Below are 16752 nucleotides of genomic sequence, written 5' to 3' on the forward strand. Positions count from 1 at the left end.
TGTGCTGTAAGATCCTTCCCTGGAGCAGTCATTCTTGGTGCTCCATCGTCTTCAGCAATGGGAGGGGAGTCCTTTACCTATAGAGATGAGATGGGTGGAGCCTCAGCTCATTTTATAAAATAACTTGTCATTGACTCCTACACGAGTCAATCCTGCCTCAACCATGTCTCAGGAACTGCTTCCCGTGGAGGTGCCGGAATCACTGTACTACATGGATCCAGGGAAGGCCAGGATGTTATATAATGCAAAAGGTCTACAGGTAAGAAAATGGCTTTGAAAGTTTACTTAAGGTCCACTGCATTTGGTGGAAAACAAAATCCCGCTTTGTGAGAGTGTTTCTATACAAGCTACTGTACAAACCTACTGTCTGATGGGACTGAGCAGCAATATTTCTGCCTGAAGGAGTTTAAAGTGACATGTTCTCTTTGTTGCTATCAGTGGCAAAAGTCCTCCTGACTCCACCAGAGCCAAAGTTCTTAGCTTCACAGGCAAAATAAGAGAAGTTAGCATAGCAAGGAGACAGAAAAAGAAGAGAAAGTGATAAAGATCAACAGGGAAGAAAATAATGTTTAAGGGACTGAATTGTCAGCCTGAATCCACATGTACAGTTAAAAAAAAAGAGATCTGTTTCTTTCCATAATTAAATGTTACTTTTATTAAAAACTTAATGCTTTTGTATCAATAGCAAAATGACATGTATTAATGTGGCAACCCTATTTTTGTTATTGAAAAAGGGATAAGGACAGGGTAAAGAATAGGGACAGAAAACTTAGTTTTATTTACATATTCCCATTTTTGTTCTGAATTTTACATTTGGCTTTGTGTTCCCTGTGTTATTTCCAGATTTACATGTAATTTTAATTGCAGTATGTTATACGTTGTTCTGTGTGCTTTTTCACTGGACAAAGGCGCATTGCTTTAGGAAGTACTCTAGAAACAGAACACTTTCAACATGTCTTTTAGGAACCGTTCTTTAATGGTGTTTTCCTATGAAGTGTTTCGAAAGGGGGCACCCTACATTGTAGAAGTATTTTGGAACTTCAGTTTCCTGAAAAAATTGAAAAGTTAGATTTAAAATTTCGCAATTGCAATGCGTTTCATGCTCTGGGTTCAACCGCGGATAAGAGATTCTGGGACTTTTTCTATTGAGATTTAATATTCCTGAGAGCAGGAGCAAGTTGCCAAAAGATCCCATTCAAAACAAAAAGCAAACTTTTATTCACAGAATAAATGCAGGGGCACCTTTTGGTTATCTCACAGCTGACATGGCTCTTCCTTCACTGCATCATTGAAAGGGTACCCGTGATATGGGTTGTGAACCTGCATGTGCCAAACCACGCAGTGGTTTGTTCATCATGCCGAGCACAGTAACAGAGCTGGGTGTAACCATCAGCTGTTCTATTTAGGGTTTCAGCATAATTTACTGCAAGTAGGAATTAATTATCTACCCTGATAATGATGCTGTTGTTGTTTTAATGTTAGCATTTATTATTTCTTTCTTTCTTCAGGATGAAGACTCAGACATCAATTCTTTGAGAGATGGTGGACAGCAAGGAGATGAAGGAAGTACTGCACAGGACAATGGAGATTTCAAGGTATTATGAACAAGAGAATTTTGAACTTGATGTAGTTTAACCCTAGTCAGAAACCAAGCACCATGCAGCTGCTCACTTTCTCCCCCCAGTGAGGTAGTAAAGTAAAAGTGCAAAAACTCATGAGTTGAGACAAAGACAGTGTAATAGGTAAAGCAAAAGCCACCCATGCAAGCAAATGGTCATTTGGGGTCAGCTGTCCAGGCTATCGCCTCCCAGCTCTCATGCACCCCCAGCCTACTTGCTGCAGGGTGGTGTGAGAGGCAGAAAAGGCCTTGACTCTGTGTGGTCACTGCTCAACAGTAAAACATCCCTGTGTTAACAACACTGTTTTCAGCACAAATCAAAAACTTTGCCCCATCCTACCTACTATGAAGAAAATTAACTCTATCCCAGCCAAAATCAGCACACATTCAAAGAGGGAGTGATGGTTTTGCTTTGCTCAAGAGAGGAGAAGGCTCAGGTAGATAAGTAATGATGGCAGCAGTTAAAGTGCTACACCCTTAAGTTTATTTTTAGGATCATTTTATTCCACCTTTATGAATTTCAGAATTGTTTGTTGTATTTCTCTGTTACCTTTTATTTGGAGCATGCAGAATACCTACTGGTTTAATCCCTTACTTACTTGTAAGAGAAATTCCTTGGTGAGCTTTCTGTTCCACAGTATTTTTTTTGACTGAAAGGCCGAAAGTAATAGCAATGCTTGTCCTGCTGTAATGGCTTTGGCAGTACAACATCTATTCTAACAATTTAGGGTGTGCGTGTGTCCTGGATTACTAAACCCTGATTTTTCACCACTTTCGTGTTCCATCAGAAAGTACACCTGTAATGATGTATTTTGTGAACAGAGTGATGCTCGAATATTCTAAAGCTATTTCTTGTGTTTGAAGATCAGTCATGGGCTTATTTTTGTTAGAAATTACTGATTTTGGTAGGGGTTGTCAGTTGGCTGTTTTGCTATCTGTGCAGTAAGTACAGGCATTGCTTCCTACCTGTCATGATTAGAGAAGTTTAAATGTGACTCATATAACAGTGTTGTCCCAGGAAGTATCTGCTGCTGAGGCAGATAATTGTATGAATATTTCCATTATTTGCATTATCTACACAGACATATTGAACAAAATGAAAAGGAGCTTTGTCTGCAAGTTCAAGTAATACTATAAACAGGGAGACAGGTGAGCTTTGTGATAACCTAGTTACCAGGTATTCCTGGTACAATTTAGGCACTGAGTAATTGAAAGAAATTTTCATTCACATTTACAGTATTTTTACTTTTTCACATACACTTTTTGAAGTTTATCTTTTGTGTTTGCACAGTATTAGAATTTTTATATTGAAAAAATATCATTGGCATTATAAGATTATGTTGTATTTTCTCAGGATATATTCTATCAGGCTTTGGTCTTTGTGACATTTCCTCTTGCAAATATTTAGCTTAACATGTCTGGTATCTCCAGCCTGTGGTGGTACAAAAATTCTGGACTGTGTATAGGATGAAAGATTTTGTGAAAATTTTGGTAAAAACAGGCCAAAACCCAGTGAACTGATCAGTCTTTGGTATCCTGTCTGCTCCTTACAAGGGGTAAGGAACACCAAATCATGACGAGAGAAAGTAAAAAGATTCAAACCCCTGAGTTTTTCTTGCATCTGGTTGCATAGGCACTGTTCTAATTTCTGTGATCAGAACAGCATTCTAGCCCATGCACTTGCATGATTATGACTTGATTACTGCAGCATATCATGTGTTTATGTGAAGGATGCATAGATGCTTTCATCTTCTGCTCAGTTTTTCTCAAGCGTAAATATTTCACCACTGAAACTACCAGAAGCCTTAAATATGGGGGTCTTTGTCTGCTAAGAGGGATCATCTCTTAGAAAGATACCACAGTATATCCCAGGTACTACCTGTGCCTTTACACCAACATGCTGATTTTTATCTGCATTAAGAAATCTGTGTTATTCAGGACTTGGCTGGTATTTTTCCCCATGTTAAAGTATTAGGCAGAGCCAGCTCTGGTATTTCAGACCTCAGTGCTTATATTAAAATATTTAAGGACTGCAGCAAGTCTCATACAATAATTACTGTGAGGGAAGGGGAGGGGAAAAATGGATGCATAGTTCTGAATTCAGCATTAGCCATTTCTTAACAAGCATAAGATACCTCATACCTCAGGTCAAGTGGTTTCTCATTTCCCTGCCTGGCAAGGGCTCCTTGTTCTTGCAGGGCTTGTGCAGCTAGGAAAACAGCGGCCCTTTAACAGAAGAGGCGCAGGCAAGTTAAATTCTCACCCTTGTGTAAATCAGGAGTCCTGGGTTCTGCTGGGTTTTGGGAGCTGGAAGCAGCTCCTGAGATCATGGGAAGAGTGGGGTGCTGCCACACTGCATGGAGAGATTAGGAAGAGGTTGCAGCTGCTGCCTCTGGCTCAGATTGGACTCCATCACGTGGACCAAGAGCAGAGACAAGCAGGAGGGCTGGGTCCGCACTGGTGCCAGTTATGGGGTCCCTGTATCTCATAAGGGCCCGATGCGGGAGCAGCTCCAGCCCAGGCTGCAACAGCAGCAACTGGAAAGGCAGGAGGAAACCACTCCTGAGCTACATCCAGCCTCATGGTGTTTGCAGGAGCATGGCACCAGAAGCAGCTCTGCTCGCTGCAGAAGCTGTTCTGAGCCCAGGTCTTCCCCTGTCACCCTGTGAGTGGTGGTACGGGGATGCCCAAAAAGCAGACTGCTGAAATAACACACTCCAGCGTGCCTCCCACTTCAAAATGAAACTTGCTGTCCTCTGTTCAAAAGACGCTGCTTCCCATAAGCTCAAAGCTTTGAAACATGGTTTGTCTTATCCATATTTGGCATCAAAATGTAAAACTGAGGTAGACCTTTAGATTTCCTTGAGAATCAGTATCTGGACATAGGGATTTTTCAGAGGATGATGCATGTCCTGCGGTAATGTCTAGCTTAGGATGAGACTCCAGAAAGGCCTAGCAGCTGTCAGATGAAAACACCTATTTTACAGCTATCTGAAATTAGGTATGATGGATCTCAACCCTCAGATGGTTAATGATCAGCTTCTTTCTCTCAGATCTGCTCTGTTGTTTTAGGGCAAAGCAGTATAAAAGGGCTCTGTCTTCTCATGCATAGACTATCCAATTCCCCTAGCTGCAGTTCTGCATATGCAAATTATTTTGAACATGAAATTGGATGTTTTGTGTTTTCAAATGGACTTACTTTTCAAAATCAGAAAAATTCCCGTTGTTAAACATCTGGAAACATTAAAAGATGGAGTACAGTGTTAACAGTACCAAAAAGGCCATGCAATTAGCCTGAGTTATCAGTCAGATAATACACCTCTGCAAAAGCCGGGATCCTTGTGTACTGAGAGTATCTATGTTGTGTTGATTAATGCTTGAAATTCTGCTTTTTGTAAACATGTTTCAAGCACAGTGTCATGTACAGCCTTATTCCTCAAAAGTGTTCAGAGTGCCAAAATGGACATATGTATGACAAGGTAATGATCTGAAGGACACAACTCTTGTGGCCTTTGCACATAGCTGTCAGGCTCCTGTGGACACAGTTATATTTTCCCTGCTGAAACCAGGGTTACTGTGGCCATATGCTTGAAAGGAATGTTTCCATCCAGCTGTGGAGTTTTGAATTTACTGATACTCAACCAAGACTTCTGCTAATTCTGGTGAAAAAGCGGTCTGATTAGAAGTTATGTTGCTAATAAAACCTGTGAAACACATGGCTTGTGAAAAGCAGCCCATGGCAGCAGTGGTCCTCAGCACCCACCATGCCCCGTGTAGCTCCTCAGCCCTTGATGGAGGTGCCACAGCCCCAAGGGCCTGGAGAAGAGAGAGGAAGAAAGCAATTAGAGTGGCTGCTTTTCCAGTGTGGAAAAGCATCTGTCAAGAATGAGGAAGAGCTTCAGGAACATGGGTAAATGCCGCAGCCAACTGTGCTCAGCCCAAGCAGTGTGCCACAGTGGGGTTCACTGGCCCATCCCACAGCAGTGGGAGATAGGCTTTACTAGGCTGGGACAGGACTTGGCTGAGTGATGTTCACAGCCTGAAGCATCTCAATTACAAGTGTAGAAATCCCGCGGATGCATTCTGCGAGGAATCCTGACTCTCAGACAGCTCAAGAAGGGCACGTCTTCAGACACCACTAGTTCTGGATACACTGTCAGCAGCAAAGCATTTTAGTTTGATTTGGTCCCTGGCTACCATCTAGTTAAATTGGCACCTGGAGATGAAGGAAGGAGTGCCCTGGTAATATCCTGTGAGTGATTTCATCACAGCAGAATGCTTCTCCAGGCCAGGAATGCTGGGAGACCTTAGTCAAGGCAGAGAAGCTGTCTTTGCCAGGAAAGGCTGCTGTGCCAGTAGATGACATAGAAATGGATAGAGGCATTATTGTTGGGTGACTGCAGAAAAAATGTGCAGGTGGAGAGGAAGCTCTTTTCGTGGTTTTCAGAGATACCACAAATATTTTCAGGTTGGTCTGCAGAAATGGCCTTTTTCAACAGCTGAAAAAGCAAATTGGTTGTACTCAAGGTGTTTTTAAACCTCTACTGGTCTTTGCAGGATGGCTTGTGGGATAGCATGCAGTGTGGTTGCCCTGAAATAGGTGATAGTACCAGCACACTGTGGCACAACATTTTCTCTGCTTCCAAATCAAACTTTTTCATGCAGCATGACAAAGGCCACCTCCTCACAAGACCACACGGAAGGCATTCTGCATTTCAGGTAGAGAAGCAACAGCCAAGCATGTGCTTGGATGACAACTGGGTTTTGGTGGTGATACAGTTTTCGTCACATACACTGAAGATGAATTTCAGGATCTCTGAATTACTTGTCTATTAGTTTATGATTTCTTTGAATAAATAGCAATCTAAAAAGAGCAGCAATTGGGACCTGGAATGTATTGGCTGCCCTTGGAGATTCAAGTGTAAATTCTCTCTGAATCAGTGCTGTTGGATGACTGCTCTCTGTTTTGGGAAGGCAGCTACAACATTCTGCTACCTGATTGAAAATCTATGGTAAAACAAAGAGCTTTCACTGAAAAACAAAATATGCATTGACCCAGCACTCGTTTGACTGTACTGTTGTGGAATTACAAAACTGGATTGGTCTTCAGTAGACATGGTGGAGTGGTGAATGTCCGTACCATTGATATCACAGTCTGGGAAGATGATGCTAGCAGTAGCTCATAGTGGAAGAGTCTGTTAGATAAAGAAGCCTAGAGACTGAAGAGAGGTATTGAGAGAAAGGCAAGTAAAAAAAGGTTATGAAGAATATCCATCTTCTGGTCTCATGGGTTTTTGTCTCATTAAGGAGAACTGTCGTTCTGGAGCTCCACAGCCACTTGTTATGTGACAGGATGTATTATACAGCTAAACTAGTGAAGTAATTTACAGCAGTGCTTCTCAATGTAGATGCATTCCATGCATACCTACATCTGAATACAAGTGTGACTTTAAAAAGAGTTGGGATAGACCTATGGAGGCACAAATCTGCCAGGAATGCAGCCAGCCTGCATCACCAGAGTGCTCACAACAGAGAAATTTCTTGTTTTGAATTCTTACTCATCCAGCTGGGAGAAAGTTGGAATCATTCACGTGACAGAGGAATCCTTTACTTCCACCAACACAGGAACTTGGTGCCAAGTATCATACCATGTTATTCTTTTTTATGGAATTGGTGCAAACATGGAATAAGAGAATATGACGTCTGCTCTGTGTTTTATGGAGCTCTTTGGAAAATCTCAGTAAAGCTTCATCTCCCTGGGAGTACGGAGACACTAGCAGAATACACCCTTTTCATGCTCTGGCATCACAGTGTGCTATGTTGCATGCAGCTGTCCTACACGCATGTGTGCAGGAAGCACACATCAATACAATTTGGGAAACACCGAGCTGAAGGCAAGCTGACAGATTGACAATCAGTGAAACAGTCACAGAGTGACTACATCAGACTTGATTTCATCAGAAGCAAAGCTACGATGTGACGGTGCTGAACGGTTGTAGTATGTCCTTGTTAGCCCCAGGGCACAATACTGCTTGGGGTCTTCCACCACTCAAGGTTATGATGGGAATCCCTCCATATATGGAATATCATGACATAACAGCAGCCCTTTTTCTGTTAAAGACATCATAGCAGTTTTTAAGTAATCAGAGTAACAGAACTTCTACCCTTTGTTTTATGCATGAATAGCTGCCAGTTTCTTTGTATAACTAGACCCTAGTACATCACGTTACGGTTGTCACAGTTGCTATTTAAATACATTTCTTTTGTTTAACATGTTACTGGAGATAACTAAAATAGCAAATCCTCCTGGGAGCAGTAGAACTAGCAAGGCCTGATTACCGGGTGATTTCTGCTTTCTCTATTGTCTTTTCTACTCCCACCAGCAGGTACCAGGGCTGCCAGGACAAGTAATGCCTGAATGCTGCCTCTTTCTCAGGTAACTGGCTGGTGGCATCTGCCTCTCCCCCATTGCAAGCACTGGTCCTGATATCTGTAGCTTCTGTGAAGCTACTGATATATTTTTTATTGTGACACTTCAGTAAGGCTTTTCATGAAACCTGCATCTCTGAGAATTGATTTCCCTATGCCAGATGGAGAAATTTGGCTAACATTAGAAAGTCATTACATGGCAACCAGGAGACAGGGGATCAGATGCCAGAAACTGTGTAATAATCATTAAAAAATCCCAACCTGCTCTATTTCCTTAATGTCTCCTATTTAAGAACCTCAAACTGCTTTGCAAATACAGAATCCTTCGTTCTAACTCAAGCAATGCCATTTGCCTGAGGAAGCTTAGCTGGAGCTGATCCAGGAGCTGGCAGTGCCTTGCACAATCTCTAGAGATAAATGGCGGCAAGGATTGCCCCATGTTTATGGAGATCCTATTGAACAATGAGTTTCTGCCTTCTAGGGCATATGCTGAGGTGCCCAAGCTCATTCCTAACATGTGAATGTGGTGACCCACCTTTGTTAATTACCTGACAAGAAGGGTTAATTAACTGGGTGGAGAACTTCATTAATATGGCTATACTGTTTCTGAAATGTGAACCAGTGTCCTTGTGCGGGGTAGCTCTGAGGGCATACCCTCCATCACTTGCTGTTTGCAAATTTTGCAGCTTCTCTTAGGCTTTTTCTCCTTTAAGAATACTTGAAATAAAAGGTGGGTGGATTGCTGAGGATTAATTTCATGAAGAAATACTAAATCAATGAAGAAACCAAGGGATTCTTGATGCACGCACAGGAGGGGTGAAAGCACTAACCCTGTTTAAGATCTCAGCAAAAACATTTTAACATAACACTATGTCCTAGCAGAGAGAAAAGGGGATTTTAAATGTACATTGAAAAAGTAATTTGTTGTGACAAAGGAGGCCTAATTGGCTTCCCATCTGAAAGTAAGATCTTTTTGCTCTGTTATCTTAAAATAATTGGCAGCATTGCACATATTGTTTTAAGTGATGTTCCTCCAGCTTCTTTTTATCTGCCTTAACATCTATTTTGTCTACTTGTTTATAGACGTTCTAGGAAGTCTCTGAAGTACTATAGAAATAGAAGGATGCTCCTAAATGAGAGGAAATCAGTTGATAAAAATAGCAGTTGTCAAAAAACAATGATTTGGAGGGCTCTGCTCTAACCACTTATGCAGGTGGAAATGTTTCTAGGAGTGTGAGGAAATGACCGTGTGTCACAGCCACAGGAAATGCTGATTTGTTTATTGGCTTTGGCAGAGCAGTTTTTTGCAGTTAGGTCTGAGCTGGAGACAGCTTTATGGAACGTGCCAGCAGGAAATCACCTTCCTTAGAAGAAGGAAATCACCTTATCCTCTAATGAAAACCAAGAAGAGGTCCTCATAGTCATGAAGCCTGGGGAGACTTGTTTCACAGAAGTTTATGGCTGAGGTATTCAAAGGGACCAAAAGAAGTTAAGCACTTTCAATCTTAAGGGGGTTTTGGAGGAGGTTATTGAACTTCATTTTTCCCCAGAGGCAATCCATACCTAATTCTTTACCCCTTAAACCCTCTGGAAACAGTTTTCAGCCATTGGTTTATCTCATCATTGTGATTTACAAAACCTCAGATTATTGCTACTGTTTTTCCTGTGCAACTGTAAAGAGAAAACCAGAGAAATCTATGGTTTTGAAGCAGAAGGCAAAACCACCTCTCAGAGAGCAGTACTTCAGGTTTATCCCATGAGAGTCAGTGACAACAGGTATTCTCCATAGCGCTCTTCTCAATGTGATGGGACCTCATGGTTGGTTGCTGAGGTGATTAACTGTAACTTTTAGTAAGACTGCTGGTATTTTGACAACTCCATCATGGAGTTCACCAGTGCATTTACTTTATCCAAGGGACTTACTGTAGCTATACTGTAGAGTAGAGCTGAACTCTGCAATTCCAGAGCAAAGGGTTTTGCAAGGGTCTCACAGGCAGCGTCAGCTGACAAGGATTTATCCCTTTCTTTTCTCCTATGATGAGCAATCTCAGAGTGGCACTGCAATTAGAGAGTGAAATTTGTGAAATGTTAAAACAAAACTTCCTTGATTGCAGAAGCTCATGTTGCAGGTTTTCATTGCAGAAATAGTGTGAGATGCCTGACACAATTTTTACCAACTGTATTATTGGTTTGTAGCACTCTGTTAATTTGCACATTTGATACTTTTACCCACTGAAGGTTTATCCATACTCTGTTTTGTACCATTCTCCAGATAGAATCCTCTCCCTGCTACCTGCTGACTGTAAGGATCATACGGATGAGAAATGTCCAGCGAGTGGACACCTGTAAGTATCTCCATTCTTAGTGGTATCTCAGGGTACAGACAACAAGTTTTCTTCTATAATTGTATAGCAAACTTTTCCAGGTGTTTCTGAATTAACCCAGTGTTTATGTAAACTAACTGATACAAACCAGGTCAGTCCTTGCTGCTTGCTGGGAGGAGCAAACTTTCATCTCCCCCCAAAATTTTATCCTGACATGGTTGAAATGGACAAGAAAAAGCTTTCTAAAATCATTGTGATTGGTAATGTCATTCTTAACTACCCTGAAAATACTGTCAAAAATGTGCTGACTGAGAGCTGGATGTCTTCTCCCTTCTAATGGTCATGCAGCAGCCTTGCAGTTGTGCAGAAATGTGAGTCACACAGCAGGGAAGTGGTGGGAAGTGAGTGAGCAGGAAAGGAAAATGCCACTGTTTTGTTAAAGGACATGGACTTTCCACATGTGCAAAAAGCTGACACATGTCACACAAGATAGACAAGTTAACTGTTTAGTTTGAATCAATATAGCTCTGTGACCATCTGTGAAAAGATGCTGAAAGTAGCTCTAGGATGAATGTGGAATGGAAATGGTGTAACCCTGCTGACTCTCTTGATTCTCTGTCACTGTGAGTGGCAGCAATAGTCAGTATGGTCTCTTGCACAGGAACAGCCAGGGAATATGTTCTGAAAGGGGACAGTTCTGGATTTACCATGCAGTACCATTCCCATCTTACCCTGTGGTTGTCTCACGTTTTCCTGGAAGGTGTATCAGAGGACTTTGCAGCGTCACAGCTCTGAGTGGAGGATATACTGACCATATCTTGGGTACTATCATTGTGTTGCACTCTCTGCATCCACACTTCCCTCCCGGACCATGGCTGTGGCATGCATGTGATGATGCAATCACACAGAAAGGTTTCATCAAGGACTCATCACAGATCTCTGTGTCAGGCAGCAAGGCAAAATCACAAATAACTAGGTTGTAGAAAGAGATTGTGCAAGCAGAACTGAGGCAATATTTTGCATTAAATACACAGCTGACTAGTTTTCCTACATCTATTCATATAATTAAGGATTGGTTGATATGTTTTGTATCTCAAAGTACAGTCAAGATACAAGATTGGTGAATCACATCAGTACAATAGAGTACTTTGCCAGCCAAAGAGCCAACATTCATTGATCTCCAATGATAAACCTGAAGTCATGCAGTCTCCATAATTTCGTACAGTTACATTTGAAACATTTTAAAATGAGTATCATTAGTTCTAAGATCACCAAACATGTTTGAATACCTATTTTTGCAGCTTCAAAATACTTCAAAGTGTTCTTATCTGCATAGAATTTCCCAGACTAAGAAAAAAATAAACAAAAACAAAAACCCCCAAACCAAAAAGATCCCCACAACAAACAATAAACAAAACAAATGTCACACAAAATCAAATGGATGCTTGTACAGTTCTCTGAGGGGGAGATATTCATTAGATCCTCTGCAAAAGTCTCTGACACTTGAAAGAGTAACAAAATAAGCTGTAGAAAGGCACAAACTATGATGACAGATCTGGAACAGAGACCTCAGCCAGTTTGCATAGAACATGCTCTCCAGCCCTTTCACCAGCTTTGTTCCCCTCCTCTGGATGAATCCAAGGACCTTCACATCCTTCTTAAACTGTGGAGTTTTGATGCTGCTTATTGTTGATATGTACCCACGAGAATGTTAAAGACCCAGGTATGTCTTCCAAACCTTAATGCAAAGTGGGCATGGGTGTCAAGAGGGCGGGAGGCAAAGGGCTGTAGTATAGATACAGCAGCTCAAATGCCTGAAGTGAAGAGACATCCCTGAGAATCATGATTCTCAGAGTCCTGTCATGCCCTCTATTTGGGAGAAATGGATGGTACTGGGGTAATTTCTGTTGTTGCCACCTGTGAGCTTGAAGACAGAACAGCTCTTTTCCTTCCCTTTGGGGAAAGGAAAGCAAAGGAGAAAGAAAAGGAAAGAGGAAAGAAAAGAGGAAAGTGAAAAGAAAATGGAGAAAGAAAGGAAAGGAGAAAGGAAAAGGAAAGGTACGGGAAAAGGAAAAGAAAAAGGAAAAGGGTGAAATATCCTCTCAACTAACACAGCAAGAAAGTTTGGGGAAGGAAGATAAGAAATAAAAAGATAAGAGTGGTGAGAAGGTAGAAGTGAATTAAAACAGAAGATATGTTTCCAGACAAGGACAGTTAAATGTGGGCTAATGGGGCCTGCTGAATATTTTCCAGACAAATTTTTTCCATCAGAGGAATATGGGATTTTGACTCTGCAGGAATGTGTTGATTTCTCCACATTTAGTTTTAGGATAAATTTGACAGAATTAAAAATGTTTTTCTGTTCTGTATTGTAATGTTGAAAGTTATAAACCCAATAATTAGGGTGTCAGTTGATGTATTTCAATGCCCTGTGCAATTTCTCAAGCAGTTCTTCATTCTGACTTGGACAGAAAAGCAGCAAGCATTTTTTGAGCAAATACAGTTTCAACATCATAAAATACAGCCTCCACCCAGTTTGAGACAGAGCCAGTGGCTGTAGGGAGACACCTGGCAAAGCCAGGTGGAGAAGGAGAGAAAAGGAGAAGACAAAAACAAGCTCCTGTTACAGGCAGGCGAGTTTTTGCCTTTCCCCACAAGTCAATGTGCAAGCTCTTCTTCCCCCGACCTAACTGCAGAGTCCTTACCTGCTGCTGAAGGGCCCTTTGCATTTACTGCTGCCATCTCTTGTCTCTCTTAAAAGTCTCATAACATCATTCTCAAAGTTAGTTACCTTTAGCACTGTGTGACAGTGGATCATTTTATTGTTAAGAACTAAGAGAGAGTTTCAAGTTGATGAAGCATATTGCATAACCTGCATGAAGAAATACTGCATTCCCCTGGCACAAAGTTCATCCCATTTTCAGCCATAGCCAGTTGAGATACACTTTAATTTCAGTGCCTTTGAGAAATGGGATGGAATATCCTTCACTAACCTTCTCCTGGTGGACTTACAGAGAAAGACTCGGTCCCTCTCTTTCTGGAGGTGGCAATCAGTTAAGATACAATATCTGATTCAAAGAGGTCCTTCTGGAGGAAGCCTCTGTTGTCTCCTACAACAGGGGGAGTTCTGCAGCTGCTGTCACAAACCCTCACTTTCACAATCCTCACTAAGAAAATCACTGAAAGCAAGAAGATGAAGGGAAGAGCTAGGCACCTTTTGCAGGTGTTCTCAGAAGGTGGAGGAGGCTCTCAGGTTCTTATCATACTGCTGAGGGTTAATATGTGTGTGTGCATGCACACATGAGAGCAGGAAAGTGTGTTTCTTGGGGAAACTGCAGAAATTGGCTCATTAGAAGAGGAAATTCTTATCCTCTTCTTTTACGTGCAACATCACAGTTGTCTGTAACGCATGCAAGGAAGAACAGAACCACCTCGTTTTCCAAGTCATCTTGTGGTCTTTTTCCTTCTTGGAAGGCTATCTTGAAAAAAGGTACACCACCTCAGGCATTTCTGTCTTTAAATGACTATACTTGCTGTTGGTATCATGCAGTAACCTTTCCAGTGTCACGCAGCACCACTGATTTTGCCACATAAACAACTGTTTGGCTTCTTTCCCTACCCAGTAACCCAGGCTGATTGCTACGTATCGCTGTGGCTGCCAACTGCAACATGTGAAAAGTCTCGTACTAAAACTGTGAGAAACTCCAACAACCCAGTGTGGAACGAAACCTTCTACTTCAGGATCCAGAGTCAGGTCAAGGTAAGGAGCCGAAGTTGTCTGCTTGAAGCAGCCTGAAGATTTTGTGTATGGTGGGTCCTATCTATGACCTGAACTGTGCCCAGGAGCTGTTTCAGAGATGGCCTGTGATAAGGGACTGTTCAAACTGTTTAACAGTAGAGACAACTGGGCTCCCATGCCTGTTCAATTGAGCTCTTTAGAAGGGCCAGAAACTGAGCTCAGTATTGGAGTTTTAGGGTAGCTAGAGACTCATATAAGTCAGTGTAAGATGGATACAGAATTTGGGAGTTAACTAAGCTATCATGAAGTATAGCCAATGTACTACTCACATTGCAGCAATTAAAATGAACTAGGGAAGAATGAATATTCAATTTACAATATGTTTGTCCAAAGGGGGATGATTCTTAATTTCTCCACTTTTCTTATCAAGCACATCCCCAATACCCCGTCTTCCCTAGACTTACTGATATCCAGAATGTAAGCACTATAAAAAGCACTTCTCTCTCTTTTCCCAGAACGTGCTGGAGCTGACAGTGTATGATGAGGATTTTGTTACTCCAGATGACCATCTCCTCTGTGCCCTCTTTGATACTGCTAAACTTCCAATAGAAAGAACAGTGCTCCTGTATTTTAAGGCCAGCCCACAGGTGAGAGCAAAAAATAAAGCAACTAAGAAGCTAGTGGAGAGTTATACAACATATTCAAAATCTTGGGGTTAGCTTTCTGAATCTGCCATGGATGACTTATCCCAGTAAGGAATTTCTGTTCAAAATATAAACACAAAAAATGTGGTAAAAATCTGCATTTGACAGCCTAAGTGCCTCCTCCTAGTTTTTTTATAAATTATTATAATAAAGCATATGACTGAAACAGTGCAGGAGGTAGGGGAGGGATCTGACTGTGAGCTACCTCTGTGCAACACCAAGGCTGCATAGCTGCTGCAGGGTGAATAATCTGTAAATATTTTTTCCATGTGAATTACATTCCACGTGATTACATCTACTTTCATTTCATTATATCTGCTTTCATCCCAGAGGCAAAGCTGTATGTATCCCAGGGCTGTCCTCTGCATTGACACCTCAGCTAGGACTGAGCCTGCTGACTTGTCTATGGGAATTAGTGCGGTTTTGGAGCTCTGGATGACTGATTTACTCTGTTTCTCAGTTTCCTATCTATAAAATAAGAAGAAGAGTTTTGACTCCCTTTGAGATCTGCCTATGAGATCAGTGAAATATCTTCCATGTACCTTCTTGATACCATAGGTCGATTGTTTTTGATACCCAAACTAGTTCACTCACTAGCTCATATATATCAGCACTGGCTTACAGGTTGCAAAACTATAACTGAGTCACTAAATAATGCCAATCTCTGTTTATTATGTTACAGTTATGGCTGGAAAGTACCTTTAGCTTCCAAACTAATAGCAATGACAGTAAGCTAAAGCAAGATACTGTCAGGAATAGTTGGGAGAAGAAGGTAGGATTCAGAAGACAAAGCAAGTTCCAGCAAGTTCAGCAGCACCTTCACACTAAGAGATAAAAATACAGGTTGTTTTGATGATATCTTAGAGAAATGAACTGCTGAGGAAGGAATCATTAAACTATTTGGTTTGAGATGTTGTTTCAGACCTTCCAGTCTAAAATATTTATCACAGCCTGAGCGCTGCAATTACTTCAGTATTGTGTATCAGGGTTAAGAGAAGGGAGAAAGCATCATGTAGCTACTTCATCTAATTTCTTGGTTTTGCTTTCAGGCTACGGAGGAGCTAGAGGTTGAATTCAAATTGGAGGCTGCGTAAGTGATACACACATTATTTTTAAAAATGCAAAAAAATCATTAAGTGCTAAACCAAAGAAACAGCATTAGAAGTCACGCTTTGTGGGGTTTCTGTAAAAAAGTGTCAGGCTTCTCTTACACCACTACTGCATTCAAAGACACCCAGCTGATCTCTCCAGTCAGCTTGTTCTGCAGTTTAGTTGTTTCCGAAGGTGCACCTCCCAGCATTGTCTCTTCTATCCACAATGTCAAGTTTGTCAACTTGTAGACATTTCAGAAGAATTCCTGCGTGTGAGTGCATGCATGTCTATCAATTTTTCCATGCCTCTTTCAGCTTACGCACTGGACAGACTCCTGATGTTGAGCCATCTTGGTTAGGTTTGCAGTGTATCTGTGACTCTTCAATTTTCCCTTACAGCACTGTTTTGGTTCTAGTAATTCTGTTTTCTTTATGCCCAACACACTGACAATGTGCAGAACTTTTTGTCCAGCATTGTCATCTTGCCATCCACATGAATTAGTATTTTTGTCTCTGCTGCCATATGGTAACCAAAGCATGGCAGAAATAAAGTGACCAGCCCAAGGTCAGCCCTAATTCTAGCCAAGAGCCAAGACCAAAATTCAGGTCACTCCACATCACCTCCTGGCTTCACCTGAAAGATCTGGAAAGCTTTCCTTTTTCCCCTATGATTGGTACCCACTGTCCTGTGCCGCCTTAATTGTATTTGCATACCAACATATAAATAGAACTGGGCTTCCCAACATGGTCATGCTGGCCTATGGCACGTTACAGCTAAATTACAGGTACTTACATGTTCTAGTAAGGAGAAGAACTTGACTGCCTAACCACAGATTCCAGTTTAGAT

At 41.5% G+C, this 16752-nt stretch overlaps 1 protein-coding gene across 1 annotated transcript in view; it reads left to right on the forward strand.

Moving 5' to 3' along the window:
- The first annotated feature begins 163 nt into the window (after positions 1-163).
- The window catches only part of LOC134172472 (cytosolic phospholipase A2 epsilon-like), a 33529-nt gene continuing 16940 nt past the window's right edge, over positions 164-16752 (forward strand). The window contains exons 1-6 of the mRNA XM_062635566.1: positions 164-259; positions 1509-1595; positions 10320-10392; positions 13995-14131; positions 14626-14757; positions 15864-15904. Coding sequence (XP_062491550.1) covers positions 164-259; positions 1509-1595; positions 10320-10392; positions 13995-14131; positions 14626-14757; positions 15864-15904 — 566 coding nt within the window. The remainder of the gene's footprint in view (positions 260-1508; positions 1596-10319; positions 10393-13994; positions 14132-14625; positions 14758-15863; positions 15905-16752) is intronic.

Source organism: Pezoporus occidentalis, unplaced genomic scaffold (assembly GCF_034315485.1).
Source record: "Pezoporus occidentalis ecotype Australia unplaced genomic scaffold, CSIRO_AGI_Poc_V1 ctg46, whole genome shotgun sequence".
In the NCBI taxonomy this organism is placed as follows: Eukaryota; Metazoa; Chordata; class Aves; order Psittaciformes; family Psittacidae; genus Pezoporus; species Pezoporus occidentalis.